This window comes from Octodon degus, unplaced genomic scaffold, assembly GCF_000260255.1.
Source record: "Octodon degus isolate 3935 unplaced genomic scaffold, OctDeg1.0 scaffold00187, whole genome shotgun sequence".
Lineage (NCBI taxonomy): Eukaryota > Metazoa > Chordata > Mammalia > Rodentia > Octodontidae > Octodon > Octodon degus.
In genome coordinates this window covers 1173613-1198841 of record NW_004524763.1, presented here as the reverse complement: position 1 = coordinate 1198841, position 25229 = coordinate 1173613, and the positions used below count along the sequence as shown (strand labels likewise).

General features: G+C 35.8%; 1 protein-coding gene across 6 annotated transcripts in view; it reads left to right on the top strand.

Annotated features, from left to right (window-relative positions):
• Window positions 1-25229, top strand: part of Cblb (Cbl proto-oncogene B) — a 218102-nt gene that overhangs the window by 138595 nt on the left and 54278 nt on the right. For all 6 annotated transcript variants that reach the window (XM_023704090.1, XM_023704093.1, XM_023704091.1 and 3 more), the window contains exons 7-10: window positions 3867-4004; window positions 8370-8457; window positions 10496-10627; window positions 17343-17546. In XM_023704090.1, coding sequence (XP_023559858.1) covers window positions 3867-4004; window positions 8370-8457; window positions 10496-10627; window positions 17343-17546 — 562 coding nt within the window. The remainder of the gene's footprint in view (window positions 1-3866; window positions 4005-8369; window positions 8458-10495; window positions 10628-17342; window positions 17547-25229) is intronic.

Below are 25229 nucleotides of genomic sequence, written 5' to 3'. Positions count from 1 at the left end.
ATAATGTAACGAGTTAATGACCTTTTAAATTATAACTTCCAGTGACTTTCTACTTTTATAGCACTTTAAACAATTATTTGATACAGGGTCTCACTATGTACTACCGACTCATAGTGATCCCCTGTCTCAGCCTCCTTGTGCCATCGCGCCTGCTTTGGGCATTGCTCTGGGACCGGCACGGCGTGTGGTACTGGGGATCAAACTCGGGTCTTTGCGCTTGCCAGGCAGGTGCTTAGACCACACAGCTATCTCCGCAGCCCATGTAGCACTTTTTATAACATCACATGCTTCAATATGTGTAGTTACTTCCTCTGAAACTGTTTAAGGGTGCCACTAATTAGCAGGCTAATATTCCTATTTTCAGGTTCTCTAGGGCAATATGTTTTTAGATTTCTTTGAAAGGTTCTTTAAATGGTTCTATCACCAGTCTGAAGATCTTATTTTATTTAATATTTTTTCTCTGTTTTTAGGACAAGGTCTACAGGGTGGACAGGGTCTCACTATGTACATCAGATTCACAGTGATTCTCAGTGTTTTCTCAGTGTTTTTCATGGCAAGGCACACTGGGGATGGAGCCCTGGCTGCTGTGCTCTGCCTAAGCAGGCACTTTAGGCTGCTGAGCTATCAGACCTCTTTTATTATTTGAAATAGGAAAAAAAAAAACCAATAAAACCAATTATTCAAAATAATAGAAAATTAACAATGGTTATTAATTATCTTTAAATAGATAATAATATTTCCTATTTTGTATTGTTATATTCACAGAAGTTGCTCAGATTACAAGATAAAGGCATACAAAATTAATCATACAGCATAAGAATAAACTGTCTTTCAGTGAACTAATAGAAAGTAGTATAATTATAGCTATTTTGTGGAAATATATTTTTTATTTTCCCTTCTGTTCTTTCTCCCATCCCAATTGTTCTTTCATTTTGAGCAGTATCTGGTACACATTTTAGATCTTATTTATACTCTTTCAGCTTCTTTCACTAGAAAGACAATACAGTGTTTCACATGTGAATCTGATGTAGTTCATTTATGAGTATGGCCTCTAGTTGCATCAGTTTACCTATGAAAGATCTTAATATTAAAATATCATAAATTTTCCGTTCTTATAAAAATTCATTTTCTGATAGATGAAATCACATTGTAATACTAAATATTCAGGTTAGATTTGGTGACTGTATAGCCATTATGTGTGCTAAATTATATTTTACAGTTTTTGTACAGTGCTTGGTCTGTCAATAGCTAACATAAATTAAGAGATACTCATTTCCCTTTTTTTTTTTTTAATTTTATTTATTTATTTGAGAGAGAGAGAGAGAGAGTATGTGGCCAGCTCAGCCCACCAGGGGGCAGGGCTGGCTGGCATGTGGTGCTGGGGGATTGAACCGCGGTCCCTGATGCTTTTGCTAAGCTTGTTCTAAGTAGGTGCTTTAGACCACTGAGCCATCTCTCCAGCCCCCTCATTTCCCTTTTCTGTCTCAAATCTTCTATTCACAGAGCAGCTCCCTTGTAGCCAACATATTAAGTTAGCTTACTTTCATTCTACTTAATGAGCTGTGAGATCCAGATGTGAATGTCAATGATAGCGACACTGAGTATGATACACTTAAAGAGAAATGATCTAAACAGAAATAGCTAAATGAATAAATAAATGATGATGTATGTAAAGCCATATCAATGTCTCCTTTCATTGGAGATTAATTTTATGGGATTTGTCTTCATTTGTGTTACTATTTTGGCTTACTAGTGGAAAATACAATACTCAGGCAGGTTTAAGTGGCAAAAATGAATTTACCTAGTTTGCATTCCCTTTATTATAGTTAAGCTCTTTTGAGATTTATTTAAAATTACTGATATTCCTCTGTTTTTAAAGAAAATATAAAATAGTAATAAAGAAAATAATTAGAAATGCTAACGGAATTTTACTAAACAAAATGTTTATTAATAATATGCTTTTTATATGAATGAACATGGAATTACTTTTAAAATATTAATGCATAGTGTTGTAATGCATAGTGATGTCTTCCAACTATTTATTCATATTACCAGATACATGCATGCAAAATTGGAAGAAGAAAAAAAGAAATATCTAAGAAATTAAGAAGAGAAAAAAGACAAATAATTGAAAAAAGGAGACAAAATAAATTAAGCATTAATTGCTCCTTTCCATAGACCAGCAAAAATACACAGTAGAGTTGTATAAACCATCCTGCCTACATACATGGATGAATCTCTTTTTCCCCCACTCCCTCTACTGTATTTCTCAACTCAGTGACTCTTTCCTTTTGAATAAGTTCATTCCCTTTTCCCATTATCTACTGTGCTATTGAGATTCCATTTTCCATTTCAGGTTCTCACACTATGGAGAAGATACAATGTTTGCACGCAAAAGTGTGATTTATTTCACTTAAGAATATTGTTTCTAGTTCCACTTTTTGACAAAAGCCTCAAAGTTATCCTGTTTTACAGCTGATTAATATTCCATTGTGTAAAAATATCACATCTTCTTTATTCCTCAGTTGCTGGGCATCTGAGTTGTTTCTAGGATTTAGCTATGACAAATTGCACTGCTATAAACATGGGTGCACATATATCGCTATGGTGTGATGTTTTCAGTTCTTCTGGAAAAATACCCAGAAGGGGAATAGCTGGGTTGAATGGGACCTTCATTCCTAATTTTTAAAGGAATCTCCATACTAATTTACATAGTGGTTGTACCAGTCTGCACTCCCACCAACAGTGGAGAAGGTTCCTTTTCCCCACAGCCCCTCCAGCATTTACTATTGGCTGACTTCTGATGTTAGCCATTCTTTCTGGAGTGAGGTAGAATCTCATTGTTTTAATTTGCATTACACAAAATACCAATGATATTAAACTTCTTTTCATATATTTAATTGCCATTTGTATTTCTTCATCTAAGAAGTGTATATTCCTCTGAGATGCTAATTTCTGGACTGGGTCTTTAACTAATTTTTTAAAAGTTCTTTATATGTTTTAGATAGAAAGCCTTTGTCAGAGGGCCTATTGGCTATAATTTTTTCCCACTTCATGGATTTTCTTTTTCCTCTGTTGGTGATTTCTTTTGACATGCAGAGACTTTCCAAAAAACATGAGATCCCGGTAGTTGAGTCCTTGAAGTGTTTCCCATGCAGTTTGGTTTTCATTCATGAACTCTCTAACTAGCTCTGGCTTTAAATTTTCTACCTACATTTTCCTCCAGGAGATTTAGTGTTTCTGTTTTAATGTTTAAATCTTCAATCCATTTTGAAATTTAGTGCATAGTAATAGACCTGGGTCTAATATTTGCCTTCAGCATGAAAATCACTAAAATTCTCAAAAGAAAATATGTTGTTTTTAAATATGTCTACAGTACCAGGGGTTGAACTTATGACCCTGCACTTGCCAAGCAGGCACTTACTCTACTAAGCTATCTCCCTGTCCCTTAAAATGTATAATTTTAGTATTTAAAAGTAATCCATTGAATCCCACTGTAGAGACTGGCTCTGTTTCTGAGATGGAAACTTTAAATGTTTACATATTTTGTATTTACTTCTCAAAAATTATTTATATCATAGCTATTTCATATCTGTAGTATTTTGACACACAGTGTCCCTGATAGGGATAATAAATCATTTGATAGTATTTCTCATGTAACTGTAGTGAGCAAAAATTGTTACCAGTTTTTGTTTTACAGGTCAGTAACCAGACAAGTATGATGGTGTTGAAAACATGATTAAAATTTATATCAGAAATTCTAAGTGATTCTGTTTCTTACTGTGCTTTTAAAAAGCCTAGCAAATTTTTTAGAGTTTGGCCTACCCATTCAATGTGATGGAACAGTATTTTCTGGTGTTTTCCAGCTATATTTTCCGACTGAGCTGCACTCGACTTGGGCAGTGGGCCATTGGTTACGTGACGGGGGATGGGAATATCCTGCAGACCATTCCACACAACAAGCCCCTGTTCCAGGCCCTCATTGACGGCAGCAGGGAAGGATTGTAAGTGTGAGAAGTGGGGTTGAGTGCACTTTTGATATATAGACTTGTGGAATAGAGCCTGCCCAGTAATGGAGAAAGTAGATTGTGAGGCTGACAATTTGTTTTTTACCTTATATATTCCAATATACCTGAGATATATGTTGCATAATTCTTATTGTTCATCTCTTTAGTCATTATTTATTTATTTGATACAAGGTCTCTCTACTCAGTTCAGACTCATCATGGTCTCCTTATCTCATTCTCCCAGAGCTGGGATTACAGGTGTGCACCACTGCACCTGGTTTCAGTGGCTGGCATGGCATGTGGTACTGGGGATCGAACCCAGGTCCTTGTGCTTGCCAGGCAGGCACTTAGACCACTGAGCTATCTCTCCAGCTCTTATTCATCATTTTTAATGTAACAATTATTTAAAGCTATTAGATGTTGTACAAAATACATTACAACAAATTACTATATCAGCTTATACTTCTCGTAAAAACATTGAGTGCAGAAATCATTTAAAATAATACAGTTGTTACTTTGTTGACATAAAATACTGATTTTTTTTTTCTCCTTACTCTTTTCTCTACCATTTTTGTTCCCCCTTTATCTTCGTATACCTTTCTTTGCTTGTAATAGTAGTCTATCCAAATTTCTTTCCTGCATTTTTTTCCTTTCCTTTTTGAAAAGTTTTTCTTCTGGTAGTTGCAGGGATTGAATCTAGATCTTCCTCTGAGCTATATCCCCAGCCCTTTTTTCTTCTTTGAGACAGGATCTTGCTCAAGGTGTGCCCCCACTTGGAGTCCTATTGCCTGGGCCTCAGGGTACATAGGATGACAGGCATGTGCCAAAGAGCCTGGCCAACAGTACCCTTTTAAAATCCCTTTAGCTCTCTGTTGCATGAGTAACTTAGTGATACATATAATCTAATTTGCAGGAATGGATCATGATAGGGATGTTGCAGGAGATCCTCCACCACAATTAATGAAGAGCATATAGTCTAAGTCCTACTGTTCTGTAAAGAAGAGCTCCTTAAAAGATAGTGTTAAGTGAAATAAGGTGGACACACAAGCTTACATATTACATAGTATTTCGTATATGAGAAATCCATATTAAAGAGGAAACAAGACAGATTACAGGAAACAGCGAGATAGAGCAAAGACTAACGGAGGGAAACATAAAAGGAAGAGAATGATAAAAAAAATTTAAGATGTGTTATGTACATGTGCCAACAACTCCCCGCCATGAATGTAATCACTACATGCTGCAAAAATATACTGATAATATTTAAAAGACAATAAGGAGGCTGGGGAGATAGCTCAGTGGAATAAGCACTTCCCTGGCATGCGCAAGGGGCTGAGTTCAGTCCCCGGTTCCACGAAAAGAAAAAAGAAAAAGAAAAGAAAAGAAGAAAGATAAAAAAAGGAAAAACTTGCTAGGATCTATGTGAAGAAACAGTGTAGGTTTTTAAAGCTACAACTTCTCAGGAAAGTTCAGAAAGTATGTTAAGTTTGAGAAACAAATGTGTATTTTTAAATTCTCATAAATTTGCTATAATTGTTTTTGTTTTACCTTAATTTTGGTGTATTTAATATTTATATGTGCAACTTCCGACATTAAACGTTTGTATAATTTTTAAGAAAATTTACTTTAAAATTTTACTTTGTAAAGGTGTGAGCAGATACACCTGTAAGACAAGTGTTTTTACGTTCTTGTGTTATTATTTAGCTTTCCATCTAGTTTTAAAAGCCAGTCTAAATAATTTTCAGAAAATTAGCCAGAAAGGGGAACAGCTGGGTTCAATGGGACTTCTAATCCTAGCTTTTGGCGAGTCTCCACACAGATTTCCATAGAGGTCGTACCAATCTCTGGACTCTCACCAACAGTGGAGAAGGATCCATTCTCCCCCATGGACCCTCCAGCATTTGTTATTGGTTGATTTCATTCTGACAGCCATTCTTCCTAGAGTGAGATGAAATCTCTGTTGTTTTAATTTGCATTTCTCAAATGATCAGTTTTATCGTGCTTTGTTTTTGACATTTTGCTTGTTTTTGGTTTTTTCCTCTTTAAAATGAAAATTTTAAAAACCTACTAAATTACAGTATTATAGTCATTGTAACAAAACTTCTGAATTCTTACACAAAATAACTGTTCTTCTTTGCATACAAACACACACCCTAAAGGAAGCATCTTCAGGCGAAACGGCTGGTAGACTCTGAGTTTACGTAGCGACAAGGATAGGATAGATTGTATTTGTTAAGTTTCCAATTTTTTTGATCAGTAGAACTGTAGAGTCATTTGGTCCAACTATTACCAATTTCAGCCAGATTTCTTTGTAATTAATCTATTATTATATGACATAGATAATATCTTGGTTTATTTTGATCCACAACAAAAATTGCTTCCTACTTCTCTGCCTTTGAGTGGCCTCCCACCAGTGGCCTGGGTAAATGGGACAACGCCTATCAAAGAGCCCTGATAAGTTAAATAGAAAGGTTTTACTTTTCTTTAGCATCTTTTTTTTTTTCCCCCTTTGTTTTGTTTTGTTTTCAGCTTCCCCAGTGCTGAGATTACAGGCACGCACCACCATGCCCAGACTTGGTCACTGGCTCAGTGCAGCATGTGGTATTGGGGATTGAACCCCAGCCCCTGCGCTTCCCTAAGCAGGCATTTAGTCCACTGAACTATCTTGCTGGCCCTAGCATCTTTACTTTATTTTCTCTTTTTAAATGTCTTTTTTTTTCCTTTTCCTTTTCCTTCTCTTTCCATTCTCCTCCCTCTTTCCCTCTACTGTCCTCTGCTCAGTAGGACACCTCCATCTCCTGTTTATTTTTCATTCTGACAAGTCGCACTAAGTGTCTTGCAAATTGCTCAGGCGAGAAAATTTCTGATGCTCTTGCCTTAGCATGGAAGAGTTTAGGGATTGTAGGTGTTCACAGTTTAACATCCTTTTTTTCTTTGTGTAATTGTTTATTTCTGAATTTATCCTAGAATTTAGACATATCTTTGAAGTATGATTAAAGCATTGCATGATAATTTTCAGTGTTTATTTTAGGAAATGAAAAGAAATAATCCAGCTTCTGCTTATTATTTCTTATTTTATAGAATTTAAACTTATCCCCACGTATTATACTGTCCCTGTATATTATAAGTCAACTCCTTTTCTTAAGTTAATAATAGAAATTCTTTTATGGTTTTTCTCTCACTGTATAAAAAGTATCTCTTATATTCATTTTTCTGAGTTTCTTACATAAATTCTGATAGTGTTATTTTTACTTAAACATATTTTTATAAAGTTTGCTAGTACAGAAAGATATTAAAAGTAACTAACCATAATTTACTTAGTTGATATCTAGCAGGAACAATTACCAAATATTTTTAATTAAAAGTAGTTATTAACTCATTAAATAATCTTGATTTTCAGGAATTTTTTGAACAATCAGTACGAACTGATTTAACAGCAAGATGGCATCATTATTATAAGCTTTAGTTTTAGATGCCTGTTCTAATAGAATATTGCTTTATTAAGACCATTCTGTTTTATTAAAGTCAATGAAACATGGAATTTCAACATTTTATGATTTTTAAAAATATATATTTGTGCATGTGTGTGGCTATTTATATGTGTATATATAATTTTTTTTTTTTTTTAAGTAGACTAAGAAAGATTGGGAAATTACAGGAAAAGGAACAACAGGAAGAAGTGTTTCAGTAACTTTGGGAAAGTTGTAGCTTTTATTTCTACTTTCTCTTGTGATAATAAATGTACAAAATTGAAAAACAATAATAGGAATAGAAATATATTCAAACTCCTGTGAAATACCATGTAACTACTATAGTCAGCAAAATTATTTTTAATTTTTATGAGGCTCATACATTAAAGAGATTTTCTTGAAAATGGTTGCTTAGCAGCTGAGTTCATATTAGTTGTATAAAAATTATTTCTATATTTTATATATCCAAAAGTATAATATTCTGAAAACAGTAAAAGAATGATTTTTTTTTTTTTTTTTTTTTGGTATTTTAGGGAAGGATCTACAGGATGTTCAGGGTCTCACTACTAGATTGGACTTGTAGTGATCCTCCTGTGTACAGCCTCCCAAGAGCTGGGATTACAGGTGTGCCACCACACCCAGTCTCAATTGCTTTCTCAACATGCCCCAGGAGCAGAGCCAGCACAGCAGGCTAGGGGATCGAACCCCCAGGCCCTGCGCCTGCTTGCAGGCACTTTAATCCACTGAGCTATTTGGCCGGCCCTCATGAATGATTTGTTATAAAAACTGGAAACATAGAAATATGTCTTTGAGTATGTGCCTCACATTAAATGACGTTAAATAGAATTAAAATATGTATTTTGAAGGTAATAAAGTTTCTTTTTAAATTCAGTTATCTTTATCCCGATGGGAGGAGTTATAATCCTGATTTAACTGGATTGTGTGAACCTACCCCCCATGATCACATAAAAGTCACACAGGTAAGGAAAATTGTTTATAATAACTTTGTAACAAATCAGAATATTTATTTTATTGATAAATCATGTGCAAGTATTTCAACAAGGGATAACTTAAGGAAGTCTAAGATGAAAAGAAATGACATATTTTGGATAGAAAATTTTGGCCTTAATGTTCTTGCTTGTAATATAATATTGGCATCTATATAGCACTTGACTTACAAGTATTTAGATGTGAGGAAAAAGACTTAGATTAGAAAACTACATAGATGATTACAAGAATTTTGTCATAGCTGTCAGTCAAATGGGTAATTAAAGATGACTGAGAAAGGGCTGGCCTCTGCCTCAGCCCCATGAGAGCTGGGATTGTAGACATGCACCACCACAGCCAGCCAATGAAAACGTTTATCTTGACTCTAAATTATATATTTGTATGATTTACACCAGCATACAAAGATCTGTCCAATAGGGTGTTCCCTGTAGTGTTGCTGATAGAAGTGAAAAGTTATAGACTACCAAAACATTCACTAAAAGATTAAATTATGGGAGCCAGCAAGATAGCTCAGCAGACTAAGTGCCTGCTTGGGCAAGCGCAGGGACCAGGGTTCAATCCCCAGCACCATATGCTGTGCTGGCCCTGCCCCTAGGCACACTGAGCCGGACACTGAGTCTGGGTGCAGTGGCACACGGCTGTAAGTAATCCCAGCACTGGGAAGGCTGAAAACAGGACTTTCACTATAAGTCTGATCTGTGTAGTGAGACCCTGTAGACCCTGTACTAAAATACATTAAAAGTTAAGGAAAAAAAATCATTATATTAAAGTACTAATATTCTTATCTCTTAGGTTACATTAAGTTCTATATCTCTCATTTTATGTATTGTAATGTTTTATAACTTAAAATTTGTTTGGGTAGTCCTAACCACTATAATTCTTATTTCAGAAAATTAAAAATTGCATTATTTCTTTTGAGTTCAGATTTTAGTTCTTATCTCGATTCATTTACTTATTTCTTTATTTTCCTAAAATATATGTCTATAGTCATATATATCATAGTATGTAAAGTTTATATGTGTACTCATTTATGTGTGCACATGCTGTGGACGTATATGCTTTGCATCTGGATTGTAATATTGTAGTGTCTTCTGGCAGGTTATGGGATAAATTCTGCAACTTACATTTTCTACTTAAGGTCAGCACAGACTAGGCTAAACAAGGCTTTATAAATAAATTTGGATTTCCTGATTCCTTTACTTTGTATTCCTCATGCTCAGCATTTTATAAAATATCTTCTTCACATTTAGCAATCAATATTTCTTTGTGACACAGATATTTCTAGTTTTGCACACTGATTATTTTACTATACCATTCTAAGCTTAAAATACTAGGACACTGAAAGAACAGAAGCTGAATAAATCACTTTTTGTTTACTGAAGTGATTGATTAGTTTTCTTAACAATGTCAGATAGGGGCAGTGCATGAACTATGGACTCGAAAACTTATTTTTTGAAGATAGTAATAAAAACTTAGTGAGATTCGAGTAATTTTTTTAAAAAAATACAATGTTTTATGCTTTAGAGAACATAAATAATAAATGTTGCTGTACTGCATGGCACACAGGATGTGCAAATGTTCCTTATCCCATTGTAGGATCTCTATATTTAAGAAATAAAATTTAATGTTCGGCTAGAATATTTTCATTTTATTTCACAGTGGAATTAGATGAGCATGTGGCATTACAAAGAACACAATTTCACTTACATTACCATTTTAAAATCAGAGGTTTTGTCTTCTGAATCTCTATAATTGTTGAAGCAACTCCCTTCTAAATAATCCAAAGTGTTAAAAGCTTATAAATTTGCTGCTAAAAGCTCGAGCATTTCAAAAATTGATTTTATAGACCAAATTGTGATTATCAATTTAAAACATGTCTTAAATGCTAACATAATTCTGATGGGATCAAGTATAAAGTATTTACTGTAAGTCATTGTGCCGGAGAAAATTGAGCATGACCAGTTTATGCTGAAAATACATTAACACTGCCTTTCCTCTCCCCCATTCCAGGAACAGTATGAATTGTACTGTGAAATGGGCTCCACTTTTCAGCTCTGTAAAATTTGTGCAGAAAATGACAAAGATGTCAAGATCGAGCCCTGTGGGCATTTGATGTGCACCTCTTGCCTGACTGCATGGCAGGTACAACCACGGTTTACTTAGCAACACATTTGCCTTATTTTCCCTTTTAGTATTTCTTTCAATTTTCTTCATCTTAATGTATCAGGAAATAATTGTACTTTGCTTTACTTGAAGTGGTTCTTTAGAAGGGTCTCGTGTATAAATTGATGTTTTTGCTGTTGTATGTTTTGTTTCTTTGGTATGTGTAACAGTTTTATCTGAGCAGTCCTACCTCCATAAGGGCATTAATTTCAGTGTGATACAGCTTTTACACACTAACCATGTTTATACAGTTTACTGTACATCAGATTCTACTTACAGTCAGCCTCTGAGTCCTAAGCAAACTATAGTAGATAGCCCATATGTTGATGTTTTCAGTCAAATCTCTTCTTCTGAGGTGTGGCTTCTTTCTCAAATATGTATGCCCCCCCCCCCCCCCGGGTGGGGGTGGTGAAGTAGGAGCATCAGAGAAAAATATCTCCCTGACACAGTTCCTACCAAAAGACATGTTAAAATTCTACTGTATTTTTTGATAACTGTCTTTCTACATTTATGCACAGATTTCACATACTGGTATTTCCTGCCAACCAGTGGCTCTGTTTTGGCAACTTCTATGTCATTTCATGTACAACAGTGTTTTATGATGATTTAAACATGTTGTTCTAAAATGCCCATGATGTACTTTTAAAATAAAAGTCTGTAAAGTTAAACCACTTAAAACACAGTTTAAAAACATTAGATTTTTCTAAAAATGTTTTATCTGTAGCCTCAAATTGCGGTACATTGGATATAATCTAATTGATGGTGAATTTATGAAGGAAAAGAAAAGATGTATATTTCCTTAGTTCTGCAATTTATTTTCAAATTTTCTTTCTAAACTTCTAAATATATTGTAAAATGTAATATGCTTTGTCTTTTCCAAATTTTCTCTTATTATAAAATTGTCTGCTTATGATTGTTCTCCGTATCATAGAAAAAGTTTTCAAACTAAATTGGACTTTAAAGTTTGTTCTTTTGTTTACCTTATGGGATTTGCTAGATGAAAACCTGCATTATTTCCCTCCTTATTCCCCAAGATCTTGGATCAGCTCATTTATTCCCTCATTTAGAAATCATCATTCAAGTGGCTGCTGAGTCCATGTTGTATAGCAATCTTTGAGCTAAGAATACTCAGATTTAGCCCTACCTCAAGAAGTTGAATAAAGATAATTACTTAAAATTGGTATCCTGTTGGTTTTCAAATCAAACTATGGATGTTAGACCATTTTTGTTATGTTCCAATTTAAATATACATGCTAGACTTTTGTTACTTTCCAATACTTTCAATGGGTGAGCTGAAATGAAAGTGCTTTTTTTTAAGGAAGTGATTTTAAAGTCTGCGTGTCTGCCAAGAAACTTAGCATAAATCAGTCAGAATCCAATAGGAAATATTAAACCTTGACCATAAAACATAATGTGATCAGCCCATGTGCATTTTTATCAAATCATTCTTCACCAAAATTTCCTTCCATCTGATGCCCAACTTTTGTTTAATTGAAATTTGTCAGAGACTTAAATTTTATGTGATTAACAGAAAATCTAAGCAATGCGTGGTAGCAGTGTCGGTTGTTACAGACTACAAGTGGTTACTCCTTAATTGCTCTCATAATGGCCCATTAGTCATGCTTCTCAAGGGGTCAGCTGCTTATTTCTCCTTCTGAAACATCTGTGTTACTGAATAAATTGAATAACCATGCCAGAGTTTGCACAGAATACTGAATAGATGAAGCAGTCACCTCTCCACGGGCCTACTTCAAAGCATTGTTACCCCGGGCGTGGCATTTCTGTCCCTCCCTGGCTTAATACAGTTTGGGGAGCGGTCGTTCACTTCCTCTTATTAATAGGATATTAACAAAATGTTTATGCTCGTGGCCTGAGCTGCTTCCCATCTTCCCTTCTGCAGTACTGTTGCGCTGCAGGGTCACCGCTCAAGGTACAAAGGAGGAAATTGTTTCCTTATATATTTTTCCAAGGAACCTAGAAAATGACTTGAGCTTTTGAATGACACCAAAATAAAATGAATAATTTGTTAGCTGAATGGGAGTACCTATGCAAAATTACTGCCAAGAACTTTAATCCAATAAAATATAAAATTAATGTTGTCTTATTTTTTCCTACATGTTTCTTCAGAATATTTTAAAGGAAGGATATTGGAATGTTCAAAACAGTAATTTACAAAAAAGTCAATAGAGAAATTCAACAAGCTCTGGTTTCAATATGATATGATTAAAGGGATTTGTGAATGTTCTGTTTGAGAGAGCATGGTAGGGAAAAACGTGTAGATGTCTCAGGGAGGTGAGAAGCAAACTCAGATAATTAAATCTTAGTAAGCAATAATCTCTTACTTTATCTTTCTTCAAAGTAAATCAAGCCTCTAATTTCTACCCTCACTGAAATTTTGTTACTTTAGTACTGCAAATTAAAAAAAAAAAATCTGTCTTTAAACATGTTTTAAGGTAGTACTTCTCTTGCTGATTACATGGTGTTTCTTTTTGCATAAATATCATTAAATGAAATGTAGACCTTCGTTTTCATTTGGAATGTAATGAAGGAACTGCAAAAGTTTGCTTAAAAAGTTGTAGTGCTGAATGAGTAAATAAGATCCAAAATTTACAATAAATATTGTGTCTTGCGAAGAAACTTCATCAGAAAAGAGAACTGATGGTGGAGAAATGAAGGAAAAGAAGAGAAAAACAAAAAGCATATATATATATATATATATATATATATATATATATACACACACACACACAAAAGATAGTTAAGATAGTTGTACAGGTGGATTCTCTTCATTGAAAAGAAAGAATTATGTTGATATTGTTCAATTTTTTATGCCTATGCTTTGAGTAACTGCTATCAAGAAAAAAATAGGCAATATATTAATTTTTGTTACTCTCTTATTAGCCTGATGTGAAACTTTGCTTTATGTCTGTGTTTCTTCTTCACTTTTAAAATAGTTATAGAGCCAGGAAGATAGCTCAGTAGAATAAAGTAGTTATAGTGGTGTCTTCAACTAGAAGACTAATAGGAAGGAAGAGGAGACAAATCCGAAAAGATGGTTTTATTTACAGAGCAAATGATTGACTCCTGAGTTTATTTTGATACTGGAGACATTCTTAATTGAGTCTAATAGGACATTTTCTAGCTGCTTCAAAGTTGGTTCCATGAAGCAAAATGTTATTGTATTTTGAACTCAGTAATTTCATGCATTAATATTTTACATTGGATTTGAGCAACAAATATTTTTAAAAAATTTTTAGTATGTGAAAATATATCCCAAGGAATTCTATCCTCACTCAGTCAAGATTTGTGTCTTCCTATTAAAAAGGTGAAACTGTAAAGAGTTGTTATTGGGGCCGGCCAAGTAGCTCAGCAGATTAAAGCACCTGCAAGCAGGCACAGGAGCCGGGGGTTCAATCCCCAGGCCTGCCATGCTGGCCCTGCCCCGAGGGCCCACTGAGACAGCAGTTGAGACTGGGCGTGGTGGCACATCCCTGTAATCCCAGCTTTGGGAGGCTGTAAACTGGCAGATCATTATGAGTCCAATCTAGTAGTGAGACCCTGAACAACCTGTAGACCCTTCCCTAAAAATAATTTTTTAAAAAAAGAGTTGTTATTGATTAGTGTAGTATCTTTCACTTGGAAATCTACAACTGAACAAAATAGTTCAAAAAATTTTTGAATTAATAAGTGATTAATTGCGAGGAGCTACTTTTGAATTTTATTTTAATCTAGTCCATAAATCTAGATTGACAAGCTACTGCATTGAAATACTTACATTAGCTGGACATGGTGGCACACCCTTATAATCCCAGCTTTGAGGGGGCTGAGGCAGGAGGATCATTGGAGTATAAGACCAGCCTGAACTGCATAGAGAATCCCTGATATTAGCATATGGAGTGGAAATAAATAGGCTCCTGAACAGACTGCTGTGGTTTTCCTCCCAGTGCTGCCGAGCTGCATACCTTTCATAAATTATGTACATTGTTAATTTTCTTACAGGTAAATTGGGAACAATAATTGTACCTGTGTTCTAGGACTACATGAGCTTAGTGCTTTTGACGGTGCTTGGAAGTGTAGTTATTACTGTTCCAAATATAGTAATATAGTCCTCACTTAGGAGACATCTTAAATTTTCAATTATGTGTAAACAGTGTACACCAATAATTCTGAAGTTTCCAAACCATATTCATGGCTTTACAAAATGAAATTGCTGTGGATATAGGAGTTTTGTTGCAAAGGATAAGGAATGTTTTCTTACCATATTTCTTCATGTTTTGAGAGTATAGTAATTAGGCCAACTGGAATGTGGATATCACTTTTTAGTGCTTTGAGCTAATGTCTCTTGGTCTCTAAAATGCCCCTTATGTTGTGCATTATCTCCTTATTCCTTGCTGATAAGACTCAATTGTCCAGTGTCACATAGAGTAATTGGTAGAGATTGAAGTCCAATCCCATGTCCTGATACACGATATCTACACTTTTTTGATCCATTGCACACATTCTTTAGTCTTCTGTTATTGATAAAATAGGGAGGAAATTAAAGACTGTCCACTTTGGGGCATTTAGTATAATATTGCTGTTAACTATCTTCTTTCGACAAAAAATTATTTATTATCTGTGGGAAATACTATGCTCTGAAAATACCTCATGTAGACTCAGCTTATTCTTTATATATAAATATTTAAAATATTATTACCTAATCTTAAAAAGATTTTAGGGTATTCTCAAAACTACATGAAATATAGTAAGGTAATATAAATTAGAAGTTACCAATAAGGGAAAACATACACAGAGAGTGGAAATAAAATATACTGCACAATGAGACTTGATTGCGTATTAGAAAAGGTGATCATTCGGAAAATGAACAAATTGTATTTTGTGTAAGTTTTATCTTAAAAAAATAAGAGAAAACATATATAAGACATGTGAGGAAAGGGGAATTTGCTATTTAAAATTTACATTTTTTCTGCTTTTCTGTCCTTGTCAGTTTATTAAGAAGTCAGCTACAGTGTATCATTAACTTTGAATGTGAGTCATTGGAGGGCATCCCACTTTCCGGGCCCCCTTGTGTCCCTCTTAGAAGCTTTCTTTCTCGCAATAAATATTTCCTACTCCAAAAAAAAAAATTAATAGTATTAGTTATTGGAATGTGATTCTGAATGTCTTTGTCAGTGTGTTACATAGGTGAGTTTCAAATATGTATTTTCTGATAACTTCTGTATCCTTTGAGCTTGAAAGCGTTTATTTGAAGAAGTGAAATCTATTGAGTCAATTAGAATAGAAGAATTTCTAAGTACTTCCTCTTAACATTCATATAACATGAACATGTTGAAGACTTGGAAAAGAGTTATTGGTCTTTCTTCACTAAGCATTTATTCTTTAATCTGCTAGTAAGTATATATTGACAGAAACATTTTTTTAATTACTGAGGGACAATCCTGATTAATTAAATGCCTATTATAGACATTGTCCATGTGTATTCAATCAATCATATGGTAGAAACTAGAGCAGAGGAACCAAAGTACCATCTGAGAATTTATGGTTAGACTTAATTTGCGTATGACAGTATTCAGGGCTTAAAGAAGAGCGATGGGTGAAGTCATATTAGAGTAAGTACCCGGAAGGAGACACAGTCTGTGTGATCTGCTTGCAAATCAGAGTGGTCATTGCATTTATCTGGTTGATTGGTACTAGGAACTTAGGTTAGTAAAACTGAACAGAAAATGCATTCTGTGATGTCTGTCATAACAGGTACTCTAACATACAGTAGCAGTTTGTGTTACATTAACCTCTCAGGTAGAAGGGTTTAAGAAAGATTTAAATTCAGATTTTAGAGGAACTATGCTGAGTCTTTTGTAGGGTCAAGAAATGAGCCTTATGTTTCACTTCCTCCTCCGCTGAGATCTGTCCAGTTACCTTACGAGTGCCTGCGGCTCTGGGAGGACGTCTGGATACAGCCACAGCCATGACTCTGTTTCTGTGGCCTCTGGTGTATTTCACTGGTTGCACACCAATTTCTTGCGTCTATACAATGCTGCTTTTGTAACTGTGACTTTGTAGTGTGTTTTGGAATCATGTATTATGATCCTGTCATTTTTTTTTCTTTTTCCAAAATTAGTTTGAAAGCAAGATTGGAGATAAAAATTAATACATAAGGAAGTTTTATATTTCAAATATTCTTCCACAAGTTGATATAGCCTTTCACTTTCTCAATCTAAATTTATGCATGTTTCCTTATGAATCCTATATAAGTCAACATTTTAAAAGACCTAAAATGTGAAAACAAACATTTACCATAGTTATATCCACAAGAACTTCTCTTATTGGTATTTCTGATTTATCATGAATTTTTTTTAACCATAATGTCCTTCTTACAGAACAGTAATGGCAGACTTAGAGCATGCATGCTGCTCGCCATCACTGTTACACAGTACTTAGCCACCTCTGTGGCCTTTTCATAAAGAAAGGCATGACACAGTTTTCAGTATTTTGTAGAAGAGCGGAGCCTTATGTATTAAATTAGAAGAGAGCACTCAAAAGCTGAAGGGGAGACTTCTTTCTTTCCCCCCCTTTACTTCTTACCCAGAAACCTTTCTCTTTTTTGCAGTGTTGTATTACAGGTATAACATTGACTTGTCTTTGGATTATTCATTATTTACAAAGACTGACCAGTGCATTTTCTGTATTTGTATAGGAGTCGGATGGCCAGGGTTGCCCCTTCTGTCGTTGCGAGATCAAAGGCACAGAGCCCATAATCGTGGACCCCTTTGATCCCAGAGATGAAGGCTCCCGGTGTTGCAGCATCATCGATCCCTTTGGCATGCCCATGCTCGACTTGGATGATGAGGACGATCGCGAGGAGTCTTTGATGATGAATCGCCTGGCAAGTGTTCGCAAGGTAAAGCTAGAAAACATGGGCTAGGACATCACTGGACATAAGAAAGTGTTGTCAGAAATGCACTGTGACAGCATATCTGGGCTGGGGAAGAAGGTTCACAAGGAAGCTGAAAAACGTAATTCATGTTGACAAACTTATAGAACCATAGAACTGAAAGAGAACTAACCTACTCTTATTTTTGGTACTCACATTTAAACCTTATAATGGCAGATGATAATAGTGTAAAGAATTAAGCATCTAAGACTGGAATAACAGTTCAGTGAAGTGAAATTTGAAAAAGGAAATTACTGCATTTGGAAATGGTACAATTATATTTGATCAGTATTCTTGGTTATGTGTAAAAATGTCTGATGACATGATTTGGGTAAGAGGAGGCCACCATGATACTGTATTTCTAAGAAAGAGATCACATAAAAATTACCTTGAATTTGCTGTGGTGTGGGTATGCTCATCCATATTGTCAGTTCAGAAAATTGGCTCTGAAGGGCTCTGAAAATTGGCTCTGTCATGCCAGAAGGTGCCCATTGGAGTTCATATAGCCAAGTTCATAAAAGACATTTCAAGAAACTAGAACGCTAGTTGAATGATTTACAAATTAGGATTAATAGTGGTCAACAGGATATCATGCTCCTTTCTTTACAGAAACATCCATAAAATCCAGAGCACATTAAAAATGTTTGTGCTTTAAAACTCAGAAAGGTGATAGCAAGTGTTCTAGAGCAGCCTTTGTTCTGGTTCATGTAGGCGGCCCACTCAAGTTACAGGGCTCGTTCTTGCCGAGTTCAGACTTGGTCTACAGAGCCACTCCGCACAGTCCTGAAAACCTTCCACTGTACTTCATCAGACTTTGGCACAAAGCACAAAAACCGTTTGCCTCCAGGTGGAGTGGCAATATTTAATTGCATCAGATTTTATTCACTGTGTGCATCTGTCTTTGCAGCAGGAAAATATTTGGTGCAGAGAAGAAGCAAGGCATTCCTTAGGGTTGCTTCCCGGCTGCGTCAAACTCTGCCTGTGACAAAGTCCAGCATTTTCAGTGTTCCCCGGTCACCTGTAACATTCTCCTTTGCATTCTCTGTAGGAAGATAGGTTGGCATCACCAAGGCTACCCTGGAAATTGGCTCTGAGCTAGGGTGATTTGTCTTCTTCACTTCATTGTTTTTTTCATGTTTTTCATACTCAGTGAGAAACTATACTGTATTTCACTCTTTAATGTAAACAATTTTATTTAAGTTTTTAGTTTCAAAATATGGGATCTCTTTGACTCAAGAGATGAAACACAGGAAGTTATTATATCTTAGCTGCACTAGAAGGAAAAAAAGGCAGTAATCACAAACTAAAACAGAGAATTGAGACTTGAATCTCAACACAACTAAAGGTCTCCTTTTAGGAAGAACTAGAAGAAAGTTCTGTCTCCATTACAAATTACTGCAGAGACCAGAGGCAGTTAGTTAACCGCTTCCTAACTCAGTTTCCTCACAGGAACAGAGACTTTTGTTGGAGTGCTATCATGTTTAGGTGACACCAAGGATTTAGGAATTGAGGGCAGTGTTGGGCCACAGAGATCACAAATGTTTATTGTTTTATCAACCCATATTAGCTAAGATTAATACCATAGTGTTACATGGTCGTATTCTAGGATACGCCCCATAACAGGCTTTAATAGAAATCATTTCATCTTCTACATACGGGTGAGCTCCCTGCAGAGTAGTACTGGAGAGACTGTTTGCTATTCTCCAGAAGTCCTGACTTTGAAACTGCCTCATGGTCACCCATGCAGTCAGGTCACAAATCTAATCTAAGCCTCATTTCCATTTCTGAAAGTATAGTACCTACCTTCCACGTTTTTGAGAGTCAAAATTAATATATGCTGTTAATATCAGTTCATTGATTTATTGCTTTTTATCTGGTAATCTCTTTGGTTTTATATCTTGTCTGCAAAATCTAAGCCATCTGCTCTTTGTCTCTTTAACAAAATATTTGCAGTCCCATGTCTAGGACGCAGCATGCATTTCAGGGATTTTTACTGAATGCATAGATAATAGAGAAAGATAGAAAAATACTTGAGAAACATGCCACAGCCTAAGTGACCTAGGTAGCAATACTTCCTAGCCGGAAAAAAAGACTAGCATTTCAATTTTCTTTACTGAATGGTTTTCTCCTTTCAGTGATCATATACAGGCCAGGTCTGAGGCCTTCAGACTAATTCTCTTAAGAACTTTGTATGCTGTCCTGCTTGGGGGAAAACATTTGTCCTCTCTGGGCTCAGGAAAAGTTGCCGTCTTTTGCGCTGGATTCAGTTGAACTTGGGCCTCTTGCCAACAGTGGTGCTGACAGGAAAGCAAATGCTGGGCGCACAGAATGAGAAGCAGAGCCTGGGCTTCTCCAGGGTCTTCCTTCCCTCTCTCCCAAGATGCTGCACGCTGCTGCCTTCCTTCTGGCGTGCTGGTGAATTTGCTGCCAGTAGGCGGAGAGCTTTTTACATTAACCCTCTCTGGGATTTACCTTCAAAGAGTAAGTTCGCAAGCATTCAGTGGCCTATGTCAGTTAAACAAAATTTTCTCTACCATCAATGTTACACTTTCCTGTAGCCATCAGATATTTTAGAAATTGAAGACTTACAAAGTGTTTGTTTTAAAGTTATCTTATATTTTAATTAAACATCTTTATCTACTGATCTGCCTCTAGTCATCTGGACATGTTGTAAATTTTATACAATTTCTGTCGATTTATTTTTCAGTAAAACCTCAATTTTGGTGTGATAGGAGCATACATTCTTTCTGAAATGGAAAATAACATTATTAGGACATTGTTTTCCTGGAGCACTTCATATGTAGTTCTACTTAAGGAATTATAGCTAATTGTTATATTTTATTTACTGTATTATCTTGTGTATTGCACTACTAATTCTTAACCCATGGTCAATATATGATTGATCTTGAGTTCCCTAGCACAAAAATTCAATCAGTAAACATTTACGAATAAACTAATAAATGTATGTACATGGATGATTGATCTTTGAGAACAATGACCTAATCTTGTGCATCTTTTTATCTTTGTCACAGCCTGAACTTAATAGCTGTGTGCATAACATAAAACTTTAGTAAGTTTTATATTATAGGAGAAAATATAAATGAAGATGTATTAGTCAGCTTTTCATTGCTGTGACAAAAACAAAGGTTTTTGTTGTTGTTGTTGTTTAACAAACTAGGAAAAGGTTTACTTGGCCAACATTTTCAGTGCTTTAGCCCATGGTCAGCTGACTCCAATGGCAAAATTACAGGGTGGGAGAGAGGTCCTCACCTCACGGAAGCCAAGAGAGACAGACAGAGACATAGAGCAGGGAGCTTCGGGACAGGGACACTGCTGTCTCCAGCCGGGCCCACCTCCTACCAGCACAGCCAACAGTGAGCTTATCAGTGGATTAGTCTGTTGATGAGGTTAGCACTGCCATAATCCAGCCACCTCCCTAAGTCCTATCCCTGGACATTGCTGTATTTAGGAATTAAGTCCTCAGCCTAAGATGGGGGTCAGGTATTTAAATCTAACACATGGCTATTTTGGCATAAAATAGACCTTTTATCCAAATTTTTTTTTCCTCTTTCTTTTATAATCATCCTGTTATCAGTTTAGTTTGGTTCGGTTTGGTTCGGTTCAGTTTGGTTTGGTTGAGACAGGGTCTCCTTATGTAGTCCAGGTTGGCCCTGAACTCAGTAGATAGTCAAGGGTGCACGTGAATTCATGGTGATTCTCCTGCCTCAGGCTCCTGAGTGCTGGCATTCCAGGTTTGCACCACTATGCCCAGCTTCATTAGATTTTGAAACATTACATTTTCTCCACTCTAAGAGTAACTGTTAGTCATTGTACAGCAGAATATTTCTATTTTTTGTATCACAAACACTCATCTTTTTGTTATTAAGTAGTTGATAACTATATTGTGAAGTTGTTCGTGCCTGTCTTAAGCTCACTGCATTCTTTGAATTAGTAATGCTTCCATCATAGTGTAGAAGACTGAATGAAATGTATGTTCCTGTTACTATGATGACATCCCATTGGCTGCAGTTTATAACTAGTGACACACTGATCATCCGGAATGTATTTTTAAATTTTTAATATAAATTAAGTACACACCGTGCTAATTTTTACAGAAGCAAATACAACCTATAAATCTATAGAACACTGAGCTGGTTGCCTTCCTTGATAAAATGTAGTTTATGCTGTTAATTGGAAGATGTTTAGATTTTTTTTTTCCTGAGTGTGTATTATGGCCTGAATTTTTGAGCTGTCCATTTCCAGGATAATTGGGTCTAATGTGAATCCTTGGAGGAAATCCAGTAGAGGTTGGTAAGGGTATCACACTTAGCCAGGTCAGATCGAGGAAAGGAATCTACTGCTACACAGAGATTTGCTTCAGTTTACTGAAGATGAAAGGGAAGTCTTAATAGTTCATTAGCAAATGTTGGTGGAACACAGTAATCAGCAAATATGTAAAGTCACATATTGATGAGCTGACCAAGAAAAGAGATCTAGATCTATTCTTAAATTTTAAACAGTGTAGCCTTTTAAAAACAGTACTTAAGAACCCTAATAAATGCATGACTAAGGTACTGCAAAACACACTAGGTGTGATCAGAGGTCAAGGGAATTCTTTTATCTTTGTTTTGTATCCTTCTAATGTCACATTTTTATTGATGTACATATGAGTGATTAAAAATGTGTTGCTTTCCCTAATAATGTATTACAAGAGAAAGGCTCTGGATAATTTCTGACCCTAAGAGAAGAATTTATGTATATAGATTATAGAGTTGTTGCAGTAATTTTAGGAAGACATCCCTTTTTTTTTTTTTTTTTTTTTTTCACATCCTAGCCACAACACTAGAGTCCAAGTTAGAAGACTAAGGGCAAAAGTAAATGCAAAATTGAAAATAGATAGTCAGAAGATATAAAATGATTTTCAGTTGGGGCCAATTCCACTTGTTCAGGGTATTCAGAAACACATTGGGACACGTTGGGGTTTAATAATGACAAAAGAGTAGGTGATACTGCAGGCACAGAGTAGGCATGGTCAAGAGATGCTTTCCTGTGGATGGTCCTACCCACACAGAACCATCTTGACACCTTGTCTCCCCTCATCCCATCCTCAAATGAAGTTACTGAAAACAGAAGGCTGCGTTAAGGTGCAGGTTCATTGATGATACTCACTTGCATTCTGAATCTTTATTGATTTTTCTTAAAGCTCTTCATCTAAAATAGTGGCATTTTCCGTGTTTATGAACTAAGAAAGCCATGCCTCACATAAGTGCTGTACCATGTTACAGGTGACTGTGGAGACATTGTTGCATAGTCCTCAAAAACCGATGACGAAGCACATAGGGAAAAGCACGTCTTGCATTGGGCTTGGAGTCCACTGTCAGGCTTCAGAGGGCTGGGCTTGCCTTATTCTTCCCTTCATTCACAGAGCCTCACATAATGCCTGACATGAAAAAGACTGTGCTGAATGGTTAGTGAGGACACCCTGCTTACCATTCTTAATTTCTCCATGGAGCTGTATTGTTCAGTTAAAGCTTTAGTTTTGCAGTTAGTACCTATGTGCTTTACATTATATTGGAGAAGAATTAATATCAAGCTGTATTGATTCAGCAAGAAGCTGGTTGTTTTCCTTAAGTATATTATCTGCTATGTTATAATTTCACTGCATGGCTACATACAATAATTTACTGCAAAACTATGTTTCATGTTTGAAATTCATGGAGAATGTGAAGTTGCCAACATGTCAGATAAGTCTTTTGAGAATTAAATGATTTAGATAAGCTAACCTTCTCCTTATTTTCTGTAGTACAGGTAAATTAAATTGATTAAACATTCTCTAAGATGGGGAGAACGGCTCTAGCAACTAAACTGTAATTGCCTCTTGCGCAGAACAACTTTACTTGTATTTTGGGAGCAGTCAGGATTTCACATGAAGGCATTATTTCAGCGACTGAAATTTACTCCTTTAATTCCTAGAATGCTCTTGCTTTTCAGCCATTTTTAAGGAAATGTTTCTGAATTATACCTCACCGTTCCTGCCTTCTCTAAATTGCTTATGCAACTGAGTAAAGCAAAGGGCATAAAAAGCCACTGCAATGAAAATGACATACTTGTGGAAGCTTACATTTTGCTGTAAGATTTAAGAATGAATTGCATGAAGAAAGTGGAGCCACACATTTAATTTAAAATCACACATATATTTGGATCGGGATGTAAAATTCATAAAATGTTTAAAGTAAGATATAGTGCTTCAAAGAAATTTCAAGGTTATGGAAGCTGGTTACAGGCCAGGAGATCATGTCTCTACCATGAGAGGGAAGAACTTCAAGGCAAAGCATTACCACTCGTGTAGTTAACCATGTTTATTATCTTAATAGAACAGTGCCTTTGGGTCATTGCCACATGAGGCTCTTCAGTCCACTTTAAAACAGACCCTATTTTGTTGATCCCTCTCTGTCAGAACTCAGAGGACTCACTTCCTCTACATTTTTCTTTGTGTAGGTTTCTTTTCCTCTTCTCTTCATTGCTTTTGATTTATAGCACTTGCAGATTTTAATAGCTGTTAATTTAGCTTCATTTTATACAAATATAAAATACTCATATTCTTAGGCAGCAAGATGCCCCTATTTTCCTATAGAAAAATATAGAAGAACAGAATCTTTCCATTTAGAGAACTCTCCTGTTTCATGCTGCGTTTCTCCCAAAATTCCTATTGATTGAGGCTTCTGGGAGCATGACCATGATCAAGCAGGAAATGATAGCATTGCTTTTACACCACAGGCCTCCTAGGACTCTCTGTTTAGTGTCTAAGAGGGACCAAATGGTAGAGGTACTCCAAAGCGGAAAGCAGATGACACTCACAGGCTGTGAGCTGCACTATGTGATGTGCTTGTAGATGTTGCTAGAGTGCATACCTTCTGGATAATCTCTGTGGGCTACTGCACATGATTGTTATATGTGAGAAAACTGTATTAATGTCCTTCCTTAATTGTCATGCAAAAACATTGATTTTGACTCATCATCCTTATAATACATGTCTTCCCTTGTTCAGATATGAAAGTTTATAACTAAAAATCTTGCTAGAATTATTATAAAATTGGCTTTGATTATCTCTAGGATTGTCAGAACTCCAACTTACTAGTAATTGGAAAGGTTTTTCTCTTGTCCTGTTTTTATAATAGCCTTACTAGGCTCAAAGTTTCTTAGCAAATGTTTTGCCATTTCCATAATAATGGATCTTATTAAAGCTTTTAAAAATCCCTCTTTAAAGATGTGGATAAAATGAAGAGTGACTGAAGCAAGTTGAATCCTCCATTATTACTAGTGATTGCTGAGTGTGTTGTGATGGGCTTTTGACGGCTTTACTTCTCGGACTTTTCTATCAGGATTTTATGTTAAAATTGCAACAGTGAACCCCCCTATTCCTTATGATAATTATTTGCATTTCATTCTAAGTCCCAAGAATATTCTGTGAATTTTGTCAGAGAAATAAAGGATACCATTATCCTATTTCCTGAGGATAAAGGCTAGGAACAAAACCTGAGTATATAGTCACAAAACCGTTCAGTGTGAGCCGCGCATGGTGGCACATGCCTGTACGCTCGGTATGCAGAGGCTGAGGCAGGAGGATTGTTGTGAGTTCGAGAGCAGCCT